Source organism: Ptiloglossa arizonensis, chromosome 11 (assembly GCF_051014685.1).
Source record: "Ptiloglossa arizonensis isolate GNS036 chromosome 11, iyPtiAriz1_principal, whole genome shotgun sequence".
Classification (NCBI taxonomy): domain Eukaryota; kingdom Metazoa; phylum Arthropoda; class Insecta; order Hymenoptera; family Colletidae; genus Ptiloglossa; species Ptiloglossa arizonensis.
In genome coordinates this window covers 9,584,667-9,604,097 of record NC_135058.1, presented here as the reverse complement: position 1 = coordinate 9,604,097, position 19,431 = coordinate 9,584,667, and the positions used below count along the sequence as shown (strand labels likewise).

Here is a 19,431-nt window from a genome sequence, read left to right as displayed (position 1 = left end):
CGCCCCCTTTTATTACGCTTCGTTCAGCCCCTCCCCCCGCCCCTCCCACTCTCACACGCCTCTCGGGAGACAATTTACAAATTCGAAGCACCGTTGAGTATTTTCCTTCTTCGTTTCGTGTCGCGATAATTGTTCCTGGAGATTCGGGGCCAATTTTTTGTTCCTTCTCTTTTCGTTCTCTTCTTCTATCGAGAAGCTCGGGAATTTCCCAAAGAGTCGACGAGAGTTTTGTTCGGAAGAGTTTGACTTATTGCATGTACGAGGGGTGGGGGTAGGGTTCGTCCGTCGTCGTTGATTGAATAAAGTTTCGCCCCTCCCTTGCCCCCCCCTCTCCCCGTCGTCTCCGCCCCCTCCACTGGTGTTTTGTATCGTACCGGGGAGTGTTTCTTCGATCGACAATCTGTACCCTTCGCCACGGAAACGATCTGTCTTTCGTTCGTGCGTCGATGAAACGACGGGGGGTCCGACGAGAACGATCCTTCGCGCCCTCCCCCCACTCCGTCTCCGTCTCGAACGTGACGGATCGGACGGGCGAATGGGATCCTCGCGCGTGACCCCCTCCTCTCGCTCTCTCTCTCTCTATCTCTTTCACTCCTACTTCCCCCCACCCCCGTTTTTTTTTTCCACCGATCGCAGCGTCGCGACACACGATCGCTACGCGTTACACACCCGCGCCATCTATTGGCCGGCGAAAACGCAAAGTCGTCCCCGTTGGCCCGTGATGCGTTTTGTGCGATGAGCGCTGGCAATTGAGAAGTGTTCGCCCCCCATCGTGGCGTGGGCCCCGTTCGTTTCTTCGTCGAATAAACTCGATGTACTCTGAAACATTCTTTAAAAATACGATTCAATTATTACAAGAATATACGTCTGTTTTCTCGTTGGGTGTGCCCGCGATGTGGGGCGGGAGATTGAATTGCAGATGTGGGCGTGTCTCGGGTTAGAGATAGGGAAGGTGGGGGACCAGGGGGCAGATTAAAATGCAAACGCGGATTTATGGAGCGCGAACGGAATACAACGGTGGAACGTCGGTTGTCGGAAGTTGGGTAACGATGTCGATGTTCGAAAGACGCGAGCTTACGGGGTTCAAGGGAAAGGTATTTTACGTAAACTCCCGGAGGGATTAAAATGCGGCGCGGAATTAATAGAACGCGTGAGTACTTTCGGTCGCGTTTGTTGTCGACGTTGTTGCGTTCGCGGGGAGTGTAATTTATTTTTCTCGTTTTTATTAAGAGCGGCGACAACAGAGGAAAAGTAAAGTGAGTCGTGAAATTTGCGAAAAGAATTTTTAACCCGGAGATGTCTCCTGCACGGAACGAACATTTTCGATGACGCATCATTGTTCTCGTAGTTTCTCTTTTTTCTCGTACACGAATAATAAAAGAATAAAATTGTACAGGGAAACACTTTTGAGTGTGGAATGGCAACCATTTCCATCACTGTTTAGTAATCAAAAATAGTATTTTAAAAAATGTCTTGTGCTCGGTATCAGAGATAGATTTGTCGATGTTTCTATTTCGTCTTTAAGAATCTTTTCAAATAATTAATATTCCGAAAGCTGTTTATACGAGCTAAAATTTCGGTTAATATCGCATTACTAACTATTATTATCTTCCTATTGCTTGTTCGTATTCTACAAAGAAAATTGAAAGTAGTGGCTTTTTAGGTATTGCAAGAGTCTCGTACCCAACGAGAGATGGGTGGACAGAAATGATAAAGGAGAAAAATTCCAGAGGAAATAGATCACCTCTTCACTGAAGATCTTCCTCGCACTTGGGAATGTCGAATATCTCGGCAAAGAGGGGCGGTAGTTTGAGCTTCGTCCAGTTCCTCCTGAACCAGTCGAGGAGATTCGCGTGTCTGGCACCCAGGGCCCTTAACTCCGGTATCCTTTGTGAAACGCTCGAGACGCTGGAACAGCCACCCGCGGATGTTGTTTCACCGGAGACCGTGTGATTCCGTAACCCTTGCACTTTGAGCGCCTCTAGAAGACGATCCTGAAGCCTCTGCACCGCTTTCACGTCGTTCAGGCCCGGTCTCTCGCCTAGTAGAACAGCTCCGGAGAAGAGGCCCAACTCGGTGTCCGACAATTGGTGGGCGTTCAGAGCCGATGTGAATTGCATCAAAGCGGACACAAAGTCTGGCTGTTGTGTTTCGGAAGAATCAATTATTAAATCGTCAACGAAACGGGGGTTGGTTTGAGGTATTTAGAGTACGCGAGGGTTGCTGTAGTCTGTCGAAGCCTCAAACGATTGGGTATTTGAAGAAGTAAAGAATCACACCAGGGTCGCATCGATCGTAAAAATACAATTGTAATTGTACAAATTCGATTGACTGTAGATTGTTAAAATTCTAAGGATCGGTTACTCGCGATCTGTTGAAATCCCGATCGGGTACTCGTGGAAGCAGAGAATTATAATCGGGTTGAATTCGATCGCTCGCTCGGTAGGAAAATTAATTAAGATTTGACGATCTAGAAATAATATCGAAGAAATTCAATGGACTTTAATTTGATTACAAACGGGCAGGTACAATTTAAGGAATGTATCTTGAAATGGAACGGGGTAATTTCACGAGAATTCAATAGCAATTAGAGGACACTGCTTATGTCGGTCGGTTAAATATTCACGCGGACGTTTCGATCTAAATTCGTGGGGATTTGGAATTCTCTCTGTTTCGCGCGACGGGCCGCCATAAAAACGATCACGGGGAATAGTGAATGGGTTCTCACCTCGTACATCAATTCCATTTGCTGCCTAGTGATATAAGTACCGTCCTCGAAAGTCATCGAACTGTCGGTGGTCATCTTTGAGATATGGCTGAGCCAGACCTCAAAGAAACCGACCTTAATCAGGATCAGCTGATCGTCTTGCGAGAGATCGCAAAATCCTGGCACCCTTTTGGCAAACTCCACCACCCTTTGCACCGACGGTGTCACTCTGGTGGCGAACTGTTGCCAGAGCCAGATCCTCTGCGATTCAACTGTTTCCGCTGTCGAGGACGCCGCCTCTGGGTCCTCGGGACTGGCGGGCTGCGAAGAAGCACTCGCCTAATCAGCAGGATTACAAAAAGAAACATGGCGTTGCTGACGGTTCCAGCAGGAGATTCTCACGCGACTCTAACGTTAATTAGGGTTCAGAAGCGGATGCGACAAGGTGTAGTTGGGTCCGAGGCAAGGTTCGCCGGGTCTTACCGATCATCGATCATCGTAGGATGAAAGTATAAGTATAAATTCATTGGTAAAACTTGGAGTCTAATTTTTATTTATTTCTTTTTAACACGTTATGTAAGGTGGATCGAATTTAGGGACCTGTCGATTAACGTATCGTAGGTATGGTTCCTTCCTCGGTATTCTTAAATATTTAAAAATTTTTTTCCTCAAATTTCTGAGATACGATCGCGCCTGAAGAACTGAAGTCGTAGTCGAGTAGTCTGGTCAAGAACTGTAAAGGATATACCTTGTTTGCTTCTGTCAGGTACCGTCAGGTACTCTTTCGTTGGAAAGATATCGCGATAAATCGATCTGTTTCTTTTTACAAAATGGTGTATCTTTTGACACCAATATCACTGTGACGTGCATCTTTTGTCCTTTCGTTAAATGTTCACTCCATAGTCTCGTTCTACCGGTCTGTTTACTCAAGGAAAGAGGTAACGGTAGGTGTCCTGTCTCTTTTTACAAAATGGTGGACCTTTTGACATCGACACCATTGTGTCACGTATCCCTGACGCTCGTCCCTAAATAACTAACACCCGGTTGTTTCCTTGAGGGACAAGTTTGCACACCGGCAGGTGTTCTGTCTTTTTCGCAAAATGGATCTTTTCCCCCCCAAATTTCGCGTTAATATTCCACCAATTAAGATCAGAGCAGTACTGGTCCTAGAATAATGTACAATCGAACACAAAATAGTTTTCCAAATGGCATTTCGCGAGTAAAAGCTTCACATTTTACAATTCACCGATACAACAAAGCTTCAAGAGAGCTATTTAGTCATCGATTGACACTACGTATACCAAAGAAACTAAAATAAAAATTGTCAAATTCTCTCTATTCACCGTTTCGTTTCACGAGTCCTTTTCCAAGAAAGCTTTTCAATTCGTTCGCAATATCGATCGCGTGAATGTTGCACGAACATTTTGTTTATGCTTTTTAACTTATCGGAACGACTATGAACGCGTTGTCGCATCCGCTGTTGATTTAACCAGGTTGCTCCGACACCGTTTTTAAATGATTCGTCAAACTCACCGGTATTATCATCGGTTTCCGAACGATGCCCCTCGTCGATTCCTCTGTGAAGCCGCAGTGAGCGTGATGCGCCTGTGAGACCTGCAGTATCACGTCGTACACCGCCAATTGTTTCACGTCCGCGTCCGACTGATCCGCCTCCACCACCGCGGCCGGTGGCACGCAGGCTATGGTGTTCTGACCCTGGCTGTTGTTGTTATTGTTGTTGTTCTGGCTGGTGTTGTTGTTGTTGTTATTGTTGTTGTTATTATTGTTGTTATTGTTCCCAGCGCCGGGAGACGTGAGCTGTTGCACACCGGTAGTCGTTGTCGTTGTTGTTGTGGTGGTCGGTACCGCGTCTTCGGGACCGCGTTCCCTTGAACGCTTTGGCACCCTGCCGTATCTCACGGCTGAAAGATAGGTATTCGTGTGTTGTTCAATCTGTCTCGATGTTGACAAGGTTTTTGCGTAACTACAAATTTAATAGAATACTACCCACGATGGTCGTCGTGTAAGAGAGATGGTGAATATGACCATTACTCGTGATGGTGGAATAATGGTGAAAGAAGAAATATAGAAATCACCACCATTCATGATGTTAGAGTAATCGTGTAAGAAAAAATACAGAAATGACCGCCATCCATAATGTTAGAGTTATCGTGTAAGAAAGAATATATAAACGTAAGAGAAAATATAAAAGTGACCACCATTCGTGATAGAGTAATCGTGAAAGAAAAAATATAAAAACGATCATCACCCTTGATGTTAGAGTACACTTAACCCATAATGTTAGAGTTATCGTGTAAGAAAAAGTATGAATATAACCATTGTTCGTGATGTTAGGGTGATTGTTTGAGGAAAAATATAAAAATGAGCATCGTTCGTAATATTAGGATAATGGAACCATTGAGTAGAAAATATATAAATACAACAATCTAAAACGTCATCCGAAAAGAAATGCAGTGGTATAATATGGAGCATTGTTTTAAGTAATACGAATGACCTTGAAATTTAAAAAATACATCGAACAAAGGTTGGGTCAATTTTAATAATTCTACCTACGAAACGAACACCGCCCTTTCGAAATTTTTCTAACCGCAATATTCTGTACAGCTATAGCGAGAATAATAACAGGTAGATATTGAAACGTACGGATATTGAAAACGGACGATAGTAGGTTTCATTTCCAGATCGCCGGGAGTGGAAGAAAGAATAATAATAAAAAAAAAAAGAAAAAAATAATTTCGAAACGGGGAAACATTTCTATCGTAAACGAGACAATTTCACGTAGAATCGTCGACAGGGCGATCCTGGTTAACCTGGGAACGAAGATTCCACGGAATCGTCGCTCATGGAAATCGATACGCCGCTGAAGAATTAAAAAAAATAGATTTAAAAAAAGAAAAAAGTCGATAAACGGTTCCCTGTTCGACTTAAAAATACATCTCACGAGGTGTACCAACGCGATCGTTCGAGAATTGCGTACGATTGTAACGATTCTCCCCGTTTCGCGCGTTCGATTCTATTTATCCAATGCGTCTTAAAAATCCTTGTTCTAAAACGATTACACGGTCACGAGATTAGCACGTATCGTACTTGAGATAATCGCGTTGGACAGCACCGGATGCCAGCTTTCGGACAGCTTTATCCCCTGTAATGCAATATGTAACATTCATTTCGAAGCGGCTCGCATGGCTTCGAAAGCTTATTACGATTTCGCCGACAATGCGAGCGGGAAGCTCCGAGGGGTTGCCTATTATACACAGCCGCGTGCTGCACCGTGGAACTTTGACGTTTAATTATGCGCGCAACTTCACTCGAGTTTACTTTACCCGTTACGTCGTCGACGGAGAATGGAAATTCCGGAATGAAAAAGACACCGTGGTTATTTACCACGAAATACGAACGCGCGATCGGCCGAAAAGAAATCGAGAATAGTTCGATCGAAGAGTTCCGTGGAGTTTCTTTTTTTATTGAAAAATCAAGGTTATTTACCCCGAAATACGAGCAATCGGCCGAAAAGAAATCGAAAATAGTTCGATCGAAATGTTCCACTCAGTTTGTTCTTTATTGTAAAATCGAGCGTTCCACTTTCGTCGATGTACGGAATTTCGAATAACGCGTTATTCTTCTGGATTATTTTCTTCGCGAGAAATCGGCAATTTGTTCGTTCAATAAATTACAAATGGTGGAAAAAATTGCGAGTATTGCGATTATTATTATAAATTAACATACTGCGAGTATTAAACGAGAGTTTATACGGGAGATATTAAGAGAAATTGAGTATCTTGTTATTGCTGCGTTTAAATACTCGCGAAGGTATAATTTTATTTGTACGAAAGAGTTTTTACAAGTGTTAGTATTGTGTACGATCAATTTTAGGAACGTGGAGACGAACGTGGAGATAAAACAAACACTCTGCGTACAAGTTAACAATCGTTCGAGAGTCAATCGTTGGAGAAACCCGCGAAAATTATTCCAAGAGACGAACGAGACGTGAAAATATGAAAAAAAAAAAAACAAAAAAATAGAAAAAAAGAAAATAATCGGAATAATATTACACAATCGCGATTTTATCGTTCGTACCTCGTTCGAACGAACTGTTACTTGTTAGCCCGTTTAACTACGCACGCTCTCGTCTTCCACGCGACATTGTAATCATCCGTAGTACGTGAATCGTTACTTACAATCCCTGGACATGCCGACAGCTAGGCACTTCTTAAATCTGCAGTACTGACAGCGGTTCCGATTTAATCTGATGACGAGACACTTGCCGTCCCTCAGGCACCTGTACTCTATCTGCTTCTGAATGCTCCTCCTGAAGAAGCCCTGGAAAAGAAAACAACGAATCGTGGTCAACAATCGTTCGTTCTACGACTCAGTGAAGAAAAGAACGAAAAGAGAGAAAGAAGAAGAAGAGAGAAAGAGAGAGAGAGAGAGAGAAAAAAGAAGAAATCTTCATCTTACAATGTACTCTCGGCCTCTCCGTGCACGTTTATTGCACCACCTATACAAGATTAACAATTCTCGAGATTCGAGCTGTTGTGGTTCTCGCTTGTTTATCGCCGGTACTTTCGCTTTCCGGACGATCGAGTAACAGGTGTTGACGGTAATTTCAACGCCCGGTTGCAAACAACGGTAATAATCGACATCGACAACGACGTCTAAGTATGCTCGAAAAAATCGGCGAGCAACGTTAACGCGTTGAAGCACGCTGGAAACTTCAAAGCCACCGCGTAACTTCCATCAAAGGCGGTCGGTAAAGCATCGAGAACCCCAATTCACCGACCTCCGTTTGCTTATTCCTCGTCGAAGGAAAAGAGAAATCCCCTTTCATCGAACGATATTACTTCCATAAATCCGACAAACGTTACCACGTCGTCCTGGCGTAGTATTGGACGTTAACCCTTCGCGGTCCATCTGTCTCGGGCAATGGACTGTTGGCGGGTTCGATTTATTTTAGAACAATGCCGCCGCGTTTCTCGGGTGTTCTTGCGTTCGCGGTGATCGTAGATTTGTCGAAACTTCAGATAGTGTGTACGTGGAGACCGAAAGCAGAAGTGTATTCGATCGTTGGAATATTAATTTTGCATTTTGCAATTTTGTAATGCGTTGTTCGATGGATTCGATTTAATTTGGAACGATACTGTCGAGTTTCTGGGGTGTTCTTGCGTTCGCGGTGATCGTAGATTTGTCGAAACTTCAGATAGTTTGTACGTGTGGACCGAAAGCAGAAGTGTATTCGATCGTTGGAATATTAATTTTGCATTTTGTAATTTTGTAATGCGTTGTTCGATGGATTCGATTTAATTTGGAACGATACTGTCGAGTTTCTGGGGTGTTCTTGCATTCGCGGTGATCGTAGATTTGTCGAAACTTCAGATAGTTTGTACGTGGGGACCGAAAGCAGAAGTGTATTCGATCGTTGGAATATTAATTTTGCATTTTGTAATTTTGTAATGCGTTGTTCGATGGATTCGATTTAATTTGGAACGATACTGTCGAGTTTCTGGGGTGTTCTTGCGTTCGCGGTGATCGTAGATTTGTCGAAACTTCAGATAGTTTGTACGTGGGGACCGAAAGCAGAAGTGTATTCGATCGTTGGAAAATTAATATTAGTATTTTCTATTTGCGATTTTGTAACGCACGATACTCTATAGTTTCGTCCATATCATTAGTACTCCACAACGAGTCCGAGCATATCAAAGATTTTTATATAGTAATGGAAAGGATCGTATCCATTTGCACAAAATAGTTAAATATGTGAAAAAATGACAAACATTCCCAATAATAAAAATCTAATTACCAAGTAGATTCGAAAGATAAAGTGACACAGTTTTAACGTAACATAAATCATACATAAATGTATCTGTTCTTCATTATTCGTCGTTTCTAAAAAGACAAGACGGGTTCTCAGATTGAAAATAAACTTGGAAACTGATTTTTCTTCTGCCAATCATGTTCCTCACTTCTTCGCGCATAGAACGCTGTATCAGTCACTGCCTCTACACCGCACGAGAACTTACGCAATTTCCGCCTTAGACGTGACTTTGGACAGATCCGATCTAAGCCGGAATGTGCCTTACAAACTTACTCGAATCGCTCAATAATTCCCGTGTTTGTTAAAAACACTCCGCGGCCGGGGAAACGGAATTGGATCGTTGGGCTCGGGTCTCGAGATGGAATTTTTCGGACAGCTGTGGAAAATCCACTCGAGTCGTTCGCGGTATCCTTTTTTTTTCGGTCACGCTTGATATACTGTTTCCAACCTTACCCCGTGAGGAATTCGAGAGAAGGTAGTCAATATTTTAAGAAAGGACTGGCTGGTACTCGGCCCATTTAATTCCTGTGTTTCTCAAACGCACGTTGCATTGATACAAAAAAAAAAAAATGACACAAAGTACAATATCTCGGATAGATATTAAATCTACGAGTTACCTGAAATGTCCACAATTTCCCTTTCCTCCGAACACTCGTTTCCAACCTTGGAACTAAAAATTACTTAATTCTGATGCGTCTCAATGAAAAGGAAAATATTTGAGAAAAGGACGAAGAATTGTTTCATTCTTTCGATTTTCTTCCTTACTTCCTTATCACCTGATTCCCATCAGTTTGTAAAATAAAAGAAAATATACGAAAAACGTACAACGAATTCGATTTCTCTTACTTTTCCCGATTCTCTCTTTAGTTCACCGACACTTGATTTCCACGTTCGTCGATAAGAAGGATATTCGAAAGAAGTAACAATAAATCGATTTCTCTTACTTTGGTTCGATTTCCTTCTTTACTCGCGTCGTCTAATTCTCGTGCGTTCGTTAAGAAGAAGTCGTCGACGATGTTAAACTTCCCTCTTCGTTTTCACGGTAACGTTCGAAAATAAATATTATCTTCAACCTTGGACAGCGGGGGAACCGGTGAATAGGTAGTCGATATTTTAAGAGAACGTCGAGGAATCGATTTTTCGTCGACCCTACGAACCCGTAACGTTTCGCAAGCGGCGCACGACTCGCGATTCTGCTTCCTCTTGTTCCTCTCAGGGAAATGGGATTTCGTCGAGGCCGCCGTCGAGGCGGAAACGGGGAAAAAAAAGAAAAGGAAAAAGGAAGGAAAGAAAGAAAGATGACGATATCCCGTTATCGTGGTTATTGGGCGTTGATATTCTTTCTTCGGGACAGGATGGAGAATAAAATTGAATTATGCATCACCTCGTTGACCCAGAGAGACAGGACGCCGTGAAGAAAGAGACTCGCGCCGCGGTGTGAAATAATTCAACACTTGCCGGCACCGATTTGAAAATTCGCCTTCACGATCGATACCCGGCGACGTTTCCTTTCGGTGGAGAAAAAAACGCGTCGGTCTCGTGGGAATATCCACCGTCACCTGTCGAAAAGCATTTCCGTTTTCACGGGCGACGGTGAAACTGATGTTAAAACCGCGACCCGAACGATCGCGCCCTAACGCGAACTCTCTTCGAGTTTTCTTCCACTTTACCGAACTTGGAGCAGTTCTTCGTGCAGGATCGTGCCGTGGACGATGAATTTGTCACGAACAGTTCCAAACCGTTACCATTTGGTCGAAATTTGGTCGAGAACGGGATTGAAAATGGTCCGAAAGAGGTTACTTTGATTTTTAAAGAAATGTATTCTTAAAATTCGTAACGACATCTTACGATTGTTTGGAAGTTTTTATAATTAAAAGGAACACGTGTGTATGCGATTGTAACGATAAATGAAATATTTTTCGTTTTTTTTTTTTTGAAGCAAAGAGATAGAAATTTTGTTTTTTATCGTAATTATTTCTTACGGAATTTTCATCCGATAGTAATTTCTTTCCGGTTTGGAACGTTCATAAAATGGATTTTTTCTTGCATTTCATTTTTTCGAAGTAGTCAAAGAAGTTATGAATGTTTAAAAGGAATATGGTCTTTAATTATAACAAAAATATATTTCGAAAACGAGGGAGGGTCGAGGAAAACCTTAGCACTAGAATAAAAACCACCCCTCCATTTACTAGAAAATGGTTCAAGAGAAGTGCAATTTGTTACCAAAGTAAGGAAGGAAAGTAATTAATGAGATTATTTCATTTTTGAACGTCAGTGTACACAATAACAGATTTCAATTGTATCGAATCGTAATTCTCAGCCGTCGTGATTTTCCTGTCACAGAAGTTTTATCGTGTTTTACCAATGTTCCACCGGGTATATCAATAAACGGTGATTGGCAGCTGTTAGTCGTCGACAAGACAACTAACGAGCTGTTTGACGGCAGTTGCACTCGAGATTTCAAGGAGATACGGTGTTCTATTCCTTGTCCATTAATTTATACCGAGTGTCTGTTTTATCTCGACACAATGGAATATCTCACGAGCAAGTAATGGTATCGAGAAAATATTCTTAAGAATGTTCGGTGCAGAGGGGAGTTGAAAAATTATTCACACCGTACAATGTATTCAGTTGCATCGAATAACTTTTTTATGAATATTTTTTCATCACCGAAGAATCTTCGGTTCTTCGTGAGATATTCCACCGTGTCGAGATGGAACAGACACCTTGTACATTACGATAATGTATCGAAGTAACACGCGTGGTGTGGTTGCGATGTAATTGTTTATAAGTGGTACAGAACATGTGTTAAACGTTCCTATGAATTATTAAATTATTTCGAGAAAACTTCTCCAATTGAAGAATTTGAAAGTTAAAAATACAATCTTTACTGTCGATTAAACTAGATATGGTTGAAGATAAATTTCATTGAATAGATTAAATAAAAAATATCGAAAAGACACCTAGGGTAAGACTACTTTGTCACACGTCAATAATTTTAAACTACATCGTGTTAAGTGTTGAGTTAGTTTGACACTAGAACTGACAAAATAATACTCCGAAGGATCACCCCTTTTCGAGGATTAGGGAAATAATTGAATTCTCCAGTTCCCACACGCGTGCAAATCCAACTAGTGAAAGCCCAAACGAGGAGGGATTTCAATCACAGATACATACCTAACCTTAATGCGTTCCTCCATTAGTCTATACATTCAAGGTATTTGGATCAAAAATATCCCGAGTGGAACTCGTAGCTTTATATTTTTTATAAAACGAGAGAACTAAAAAAATACATTTAATCGCATCTATCGCAATAGTTTCAATTATAGAAAAATAAATAGCACGAGGACGTAATGGGTCGGACAAGACCCACGCGACTCATTGAGGTTACGAACTTACTAGGTAGGAAACTTCGAAAATACCGTTGTTATAGATGTTAAAGACTGTTCCTGCGACAAAATATTTATTCCTCTTGATCAAACGAAAAGTAACCACAAATTCGTTAAACCTATAAATATCGTAATTACTAAAAGGTAACCACATATTCGTTAATTTCAATTTCTTTCGTCGTAGATATCATCGAGAAAAAAGAACGAAAAAAATATAAATCATTTCCTGCGACGAAATCTCAACCCTTCTCCACTCCACCAAAATGTAACCACGTATTCGTTAAATCTCTAAATATCTCGATTTCAATTTTCTTCGAGCCATCGGCGGGATGAAAAAAATATCGATACCGTTGCGCGATCGTTAGCCACAGTTTCGTCGTTCCAGGCGCGTCGTCGTTTTTAATTCCCCACCCTGATCCTCCACCTTTTCGTACGCGTCCGTGTGAAAGGAATACGATGTTATCTCCGTCGGGGAATTCGTCAGCCAGGAGGAAACACTCGAGATAATTCGGATCCTACGCGGCTGGGATGGTAATCGACTCAGAAATGAAAGGGGACGGGGAACAACCGAGAGCTCTCGCAACGGCGGCGTTGCAGCAGCCAGCGGCTTAAAATTAATTACGCGAGATTCGCTTCCTACTTGGGGCAGATAAGAGAGGTCCGATCTCTCGGCGCTACCTGACGCCAGGATATCGGTCGTTCGTGACTCATGATCCCGTGTGCACGCGACCAGGAAGTCGGTGAGATCGCTGACACTCTTTCTCTCTCTCTTTCTTTCTTTCTTTCTTTCATTTTTTTTTTTCTTTCAATTTCTTTTTCCCCCAGCTCCCCTCCGTACGCAGAATCCCCCCCGTGAGAGTCCGCTTGATAACGCGCGCGCTCCGTAACACCGACTTTCGGAAGTTTCGCGAGCTTATTGATCCTCGACGTCGTATACAAGGACTGTGGCGGTGAGTCTGCCGGGACAGATAACCGTTCTTGGTTATCTCGTAATTACCCCGGGTTGCAGGTATACTCTTATCGCACGGGTCCGTGCGCGGCCGTATTAGGGCGCGAAACTGATTAAGAGAAACCCGCGATTTCAGATGCATAGGAAATTGTTCCAACGTTGAAACAGATAAGGCGAGAATGTGGGGTATAGGAAGTAGGTGCGGTTACGCGTTGTACACCCTCCCCTCCCTTTCCACTTTAGATATATTCTTGAATTCCGGGCTATATATATTTTATCGGAGATCCAGTGATCCACTATTGCTACTCTACTTGCTTGGAAATGTTGTTTTCACCGAACGTAATATTTCTTTTCTTTTTTTTGGAGAAATTATTATGGATTGGTACACAGTAATATTTCTTTTCAAGGAAATTCCTATGGGTAGATGTGCAGTAATACTTTTCTTCCCTTTCGAAGAAAGTTCTATGGATCTGTGTACAGTAATAATTTTGTTTTTGAAGAAATTCCTACGGATTAATGTACAGTAACATTTTCTTTTCCCTTTCGAAGAAATTTTTATGGATTAGTATACAGTAACTTTTTTTCCAAAGAAATTCCTACGAATTAATGTACAGTAATAATATTTTACATTATAGATACATTTTTTTTTCCCTTTCGAAGAAATTTCCATAGATTAGTATACGGTAATATTCTTGTCAAAGAAATTCCTACGGATTAACGTACAGTAATATTCTTGTTCCCTTTCGAAGAAATCTCTACGGATTGAGATAAGCAATATTCTTTTTACTCCTTTTCGACGAAATTACTATGGATTAATATATACCGGTCCCTCGATTATTTGATTTAATAGGGACGAGGGGTTGGATAATCGAGGGGGTTGGATAATTGGGGGATTTTTTTCCTTAGGGCGATTGGTGGGTATAAGTACATGCATTAGCGTAATAGGTCCCGCTTTTAAGGTATAATGCATACCTTGTTCAATATAAATTTAAATAACGAATCTCGCGAATACTTTCGCGAAGAAAGTGATCGGACGATATTCGAACGACTTTGTCGTGATTATCGACCGAATCGACTTACTTTCCGAGATTTCCTTGAACATCTTTATTGTTGCGACGACAAGTGATCGGATAGAATTCGAATCTCGCGAATATTCGAGTTGAACTTTTAAGAGACGACGACACGGTTCGTTAATGTAATCGAGCGTACGTGATCTTCCTTTTACGGATAATCAACCGACTGTCTTCTCAATTTGATCGTATTCCAGCGAATGGGTTTTACTTTGCGCGAAGATTTCAATCGATAGGAAAGTTTTCCTGTTTTAAAAACGTCGAGAAAGCGATACCATTTCACGGGAGCGAATATTGACGATTGTGTCTTTGAAACTCGCGTAAAAATTCTACGAATGTACCATCGTGCCAGACACGTTAATTTATTCGCGTTCATCGAACACAATAATTTTCACTTCTCTGATAAATTATATTTACGTGGTGATGTACTCTCAATTCTATCTTAGTGCACCGAATGGGATTCATTTGCGTGAAAATGTCAATTGACAATCCATTTAAGAATTTCAACGAAGCGATACGTCTTCGTGGAAGCAAATACACAAGGTTACTCGGTAGGAATTGCTATCACGTTATCTATCGATTCGATGGAAAAGCGTTTCGCAGGGAATACACAGTGTTCAAAAGGGGGAGCATTGAATAAATTCCTCTTTAATTATGTATGTCTTACATTTTCAGAGATATCGAGGCGATCTTGAGTTTTTTATACGATACCGTATATTTTTTCACGATCGATTCAAGGTCACCTTATTTATCGATCATTGGATTCGTTTTTCCATCGGCTACAATGTAACGATGAAGAACGTGTACAGTGTCGTTGAAAAAACCTCAAGGTCAACTCGACGCCTTCGAAAACAAGTCATAAAAAATTGAAAAATGAAACGTTCTTTTTCCTTTTTTTTTCTTATCGTACCGATGGATAACGAGACGTTTCAGATAACAGTTCTTATTTACTCACCCTGTACATCAACAGAGAACCAGTGATCCACTATTGCTACTCTACTTACTTCAGAAATGTTGTTTTCACCGAACATATCTTTCCTTTTCCAATAAATTACGTCTTCCTGCGGATTAACGTGTTCTCAGTTTTATATTATTCCGGTGAATGGGTTTTATTTGCGCGGAGATTTCAATCGACGCGAAACTTTTCCTTATTTAAAAATCTCGAGAAAGCGATATCATTCCATGGGAATAAATAAATATTGGTAATCCAATTGCGTCTTCGAAACGCTCGCAACAATTCCACGAGTACAACCATGTCCCTGGTATGTTAATTTATTCGTTCACCGAACATAATATTTTTACTCGTCCAATAAATTACACCCGTGTATTAATATATTTTAAATTCCATCGTATTCCGGCGAATGGGCTACATTTGCGCGAAAATTGTTTTCAATGCGAAGCTTTTCCTTATTCAAAAGTTTCGAGAAAGCAATATGGTTCTACAGAGGCAAATTTATGTATATTTGCAACGCGATTGCGTCTACGAAATTCTTGTAAAAATTCCAAGAGCACAACTGTGCCTTCGATACATTAATTCATTCGTTCCGGGATACGGAACATTCTACATTAAAAAAATATATTTACGCCAATGGTTTCCGATTGTACATTATACGATAATATTTTTAATAGTTTCTTTCCTCGATCGATTGTATTTTTCTCCACTTTAATATCTTCTGAATTTCTATCGGTTCTCAACGATTCGTAACGATCGATATTTACACGATAATTTTATTCATATCCAATCCGAAATCTTTTACTCTACGATAGGTTGCACTTCCCTGCATTTTAATACCCATTGAATGCATCGTATTCTGGCGATTCTAGAAAATAAATATTTTTTTACTCAACAGGTTTGTTTGCACACCGCGCGAAATCGATCCTTCCTTAATCAACCGTAACTCGCGTGTCCCGATAGTCAATATTTTTTTTTATATTCCAACGTCCTTCGAATTTTACTACCTAATTTTTTCAGAAAACTCGCCTCGTGTATTGCAACGCAGATCGATGCAATCGAAGAAACCATTAGAGAAACTCCAAGCGTATGTGCATTACTCGTACTCGTTGCAATTTCATTCGTATCGTGAAGTTTCGTTTAATATCGAACGTGAAAATTCTGTATAATTATAATAGAAATTAAATATAATTCTATGTAAAGAAAAAGTAAGTCGAAAAAAACGAACAATATTTTTTCGTTCAACTCCTCGTTTTCGAGAAAGTGTTACATCTTCATATATAAGGAAGTTGTATCTTCATATATAAGCAACAATCTTTTGTAATTTTCTTTTCATTTACGCACTATGTTTATCTTTCTTTCTAAATCAATGACTTTATTATCCATAAGTAAATAGATAAATAAATTATTTAGCTTATATAATATCTTCATATATAAATAACAATCTCTGGTAATTTCTTTTTAGTTCACGCACTATGTTTATCTTTCTTTGTAAATCAGTGGGTTCATTGCCCATAAATAAATAAATAAATAACCAAATAAATTATTTAGCTCACACAGTGTCTTCTGTTTATACTCCACTTACACTATAAAGCACTTATAGAGCACTATTTCCGTTTATACTCTACTGTTTACACCATCTTACGTACACTCTAGAATTTTTCACCCGTTGACAAATCAAACGATCGTCATCATCGTCGTCCTAAGAATTGATTTTTCCCAGCCACGGAAAATCGCAGATAGACCGGCACGCGTGAATAATTTCTCTATCGAGTAAACGAAATCCATCGCGTACGTGCACCGCGCGCCACGGACCAGTTTCCTGTACCGGTAATTCCAATGTTTTATTTACCGAACGTTTACATAAAGATCGCGATAAACGGATCGGCACGCATAAATCAGCGTGGATACCCGGGTTTCAGAAACGCCGTGGTAATGGCTACACAGGACTATCTTGGCGCTTTGGAAAGCTCGTTTTTTTCCTATCGTTTCTCTCCGCAAACGACATTTTTACGAGCCCTAAATTCAGGTTGTGACGGGGAGAATTAATCGTCGATCGGGCGAGTCGATTCGGTATCCTTGAAAGCTAGATCGATGTCGCCTCCGAGCGACGTTTTGCAATTTCGTTGGTCACGGTGCAGCTGCTTTTGGCCCTTTACGCGCGACGTTAACGAAAAATTGTTCAAGTAATGATTCCACCCGTCGTTGTTGGCGGGTTTTAACGCACGAACGATCGTAAGCACGCCCACGTTAACGCGTTACGAGACGTCGGTGGATTCGATCGATATGCAACGAGTTAGATAAATTGCACTCGCGAGGGACGCTTGCTCGATGCATTAGTCTTCGGTAATTGGCGATCAAGAATTTTCCACGTTGGTCGTTTATGCGAGGAATTAATTCGTGTAACGAGAACGCGCGCGAAACGTCGTATAGTTTATTCGTTTCACGTGGTTCGTATTCCTAGCTTGAAATAATGAAAACGAGACGAGTCTCGTCGGTCGAAAACGATCGATCTTGTCGTGGAATGATTGTTGTCTATTTTTATTTCTTTTTTTTTCTTCCATTTGAAAAATGTGACAACGCTTGCGCGCGGGACACCTCAACGTGGACATCCGTTGGTGAAAATTGATCGAGACTCTCGGTTTAGGAACAATCGCGATGTTCATAACCTTTCGAGGTCGTCGAACACTCTCGTATTTCGAAAAAAAAAAAATGTTATCGAATTATTTAAAACCTTCATTGTTTTCCAAACTATTAAATCTTTTACAAAGCTTCGAAAGTTTCTCGAAACTTTCCACCCGTTCAAACTTCTGAAACGCTATAATACTTTCGATCCTTATCAACGCCTCTATTCTTCGACGCTATCGTCTTTCGAAGCTTTCAATCGCTTTCGCATTCTTCAAAAAAAAAAAAAAAGCGTTATCGAATCGCTTCGAGCCTTTCGAGCCCTTGAAACCTTTCCAGAAGCTTTCATAAACTCTCAAGACGTGCTAAATTTTGGAAGACTTCCGAAAATACTTTTAAACTTGCTATTCACATCGAAATTCGTTACAACTAATCAAGTTCTCGAGACTCTGAAAACTTTCAAGACCTTCTAGACTTTCAAAACTTTCAATACTTCCAAGACCTTCAAGAAGACAATACCTTTCTTCCCTTCGAAACATTCGAAACTTTTCGAAGCTTTTCAAGTTTCTCAAAACATTCGAATTCCTCGACTTTCGCTCGTTTCTCAACCCGTCCAATCCCTTCGAGCACCACAATCCTTCCAACCCTCGCCAACACCTCGATCTCCAGAATCTATCGCCCTTCGAAGCCTCGGAACCCTATCGTATCCCAAGAAAGGACCTCATCGAATTATAAAGCATCTCCAATCCTCCCAAGACTATTAAAACCTTCGAAAGCTTTCCAACTTCTTGAAAACATTCAACCCGATCGAGTCCCTTCTCTCTCCGCAATCCCTTCGACCCTCACCGACACCTAGTACCTTCGAGACTATCGCCCTTCGAAGCCTCGAAACCGTATCGTATCCCTCGAGAAAACGACATTATCGAATCACTTCCAGCTCTTCGAAATCCTTCGAGTCTCTCGCGCCTTTAAATCCCTCCAAAAGCCTCTATATAACCCTTCTCCCCTCCCTCCCCTCTGACGACGTCCAGAGCTCTCCCGAAAATACTTGGAAAAACTGATCGTTGAAATTCCTCGAGGCTAATTAAGTTCTCGAAGAAGTTCTCCCGCGGATTTTCCCCGGGTGTCTCGTTGTCCAAGTTACGGAACTCTTCGTGAACTATTCAGTCCAGGAAACCGTGGAACCGATTCGAAACCTTTCCGGTTAGTTCGAGCCGCACCGTGAACCACCGCTCGGTGGACCATGAATCGAGGTACCCATTTGCCACTGGTTCCAGTTTATTGTTACCGACGAGTACGCGCGACGTAATATACCGAGAGTATGCGCTCGCTGCCGCTTGTACACACACCTACACACGTATACGTACACGTATATACACGTACACGCACGCGTACACCTCGAAATTAACCGAGGGTCGGTCGAGGGGGTTGCGTTTCGCCGTGTGTCGGGGTTGACCTCGTTACCGCGACCAACGGGACGCCTCGTTTAATAAGCGACGTATTATGATTAATGCTCTCCGCGTAGAAACGACCCAGAACTTTCCTTCGACCCGATGTACCTACAGTTTACAACGACGGTGTAGGCCAGAGGATGTTGTTCGAGAACAACAAAAGGGGCCAACCGCGGAGCATTCGAATTAACGTTCGATAATTAACAAAAGCCACGGCGAAATTGTTGCAAGCACCCCGCTCCCACCCACACTCGAATCGATTTCGTTCAGTGAGTAATTTTCATCGTGCCCGTGAACAGCTTCCGCGGGGTATCGAGTGTTACTTTAAACGGGGTGTGCCAGTCTGTGCGCACGCCAGTTATTTAGTACGGTTGTGCATCGAGGCGAGAGCCAAATTCCTGGACGCGGGTCGGGGCTGGCTCGAGGTAATTTATTTCGACGAAATTAATTCGATA

At 41.6% G+C, this 19,431-nt stretch overlaps 1 protein-coding gene across 2 annotated transcripts in view; it reads right to left on the bottom strand.

Moving 5' to 3' along the window:
• Positions 1 to 423: 423 nt before the first annotated feature.
• LOC143152708 (ecdysone-induced protein 78C-like) overlaps positions 424 to 19,431 on the bottom strand; it is a 172,516-nt gene continuing 153,508 nt past the window's right edge. The window contains exons 3-7 of one of the 2 annotated variants that reach the window (XM_076323101.1): positions 6,907 to 7,048; positions 4,241 to 4,629; positions 2,729 to 3,046; positions 1,745 to 2,141; positions 424 to 829 (exon numbers count right to left, since the gene is read on the bottom strand). In XM_076323101.1, coding sequence (XP_076179216.1) covers positions 1,749 to 2,141; positions 2,729 to 3,046; positions 4,241 to 4,629; positions 6,907 to 7,048 — 1,242 coding nt within the window. In that variant the 3' untranslated portion in view covers positions 424 to 829; positions 1,745 to 1,748. The remainder of the gene's footprint in view (positions 830 to 1,744; positions 2,142 to 2,728; positions 3,047 to 4,240; positions 4,630 to 6,906; positions 7,049 to 19,431) is intronic. The other variant, XM_076323102.1, reaches the window with a different exon arrangement.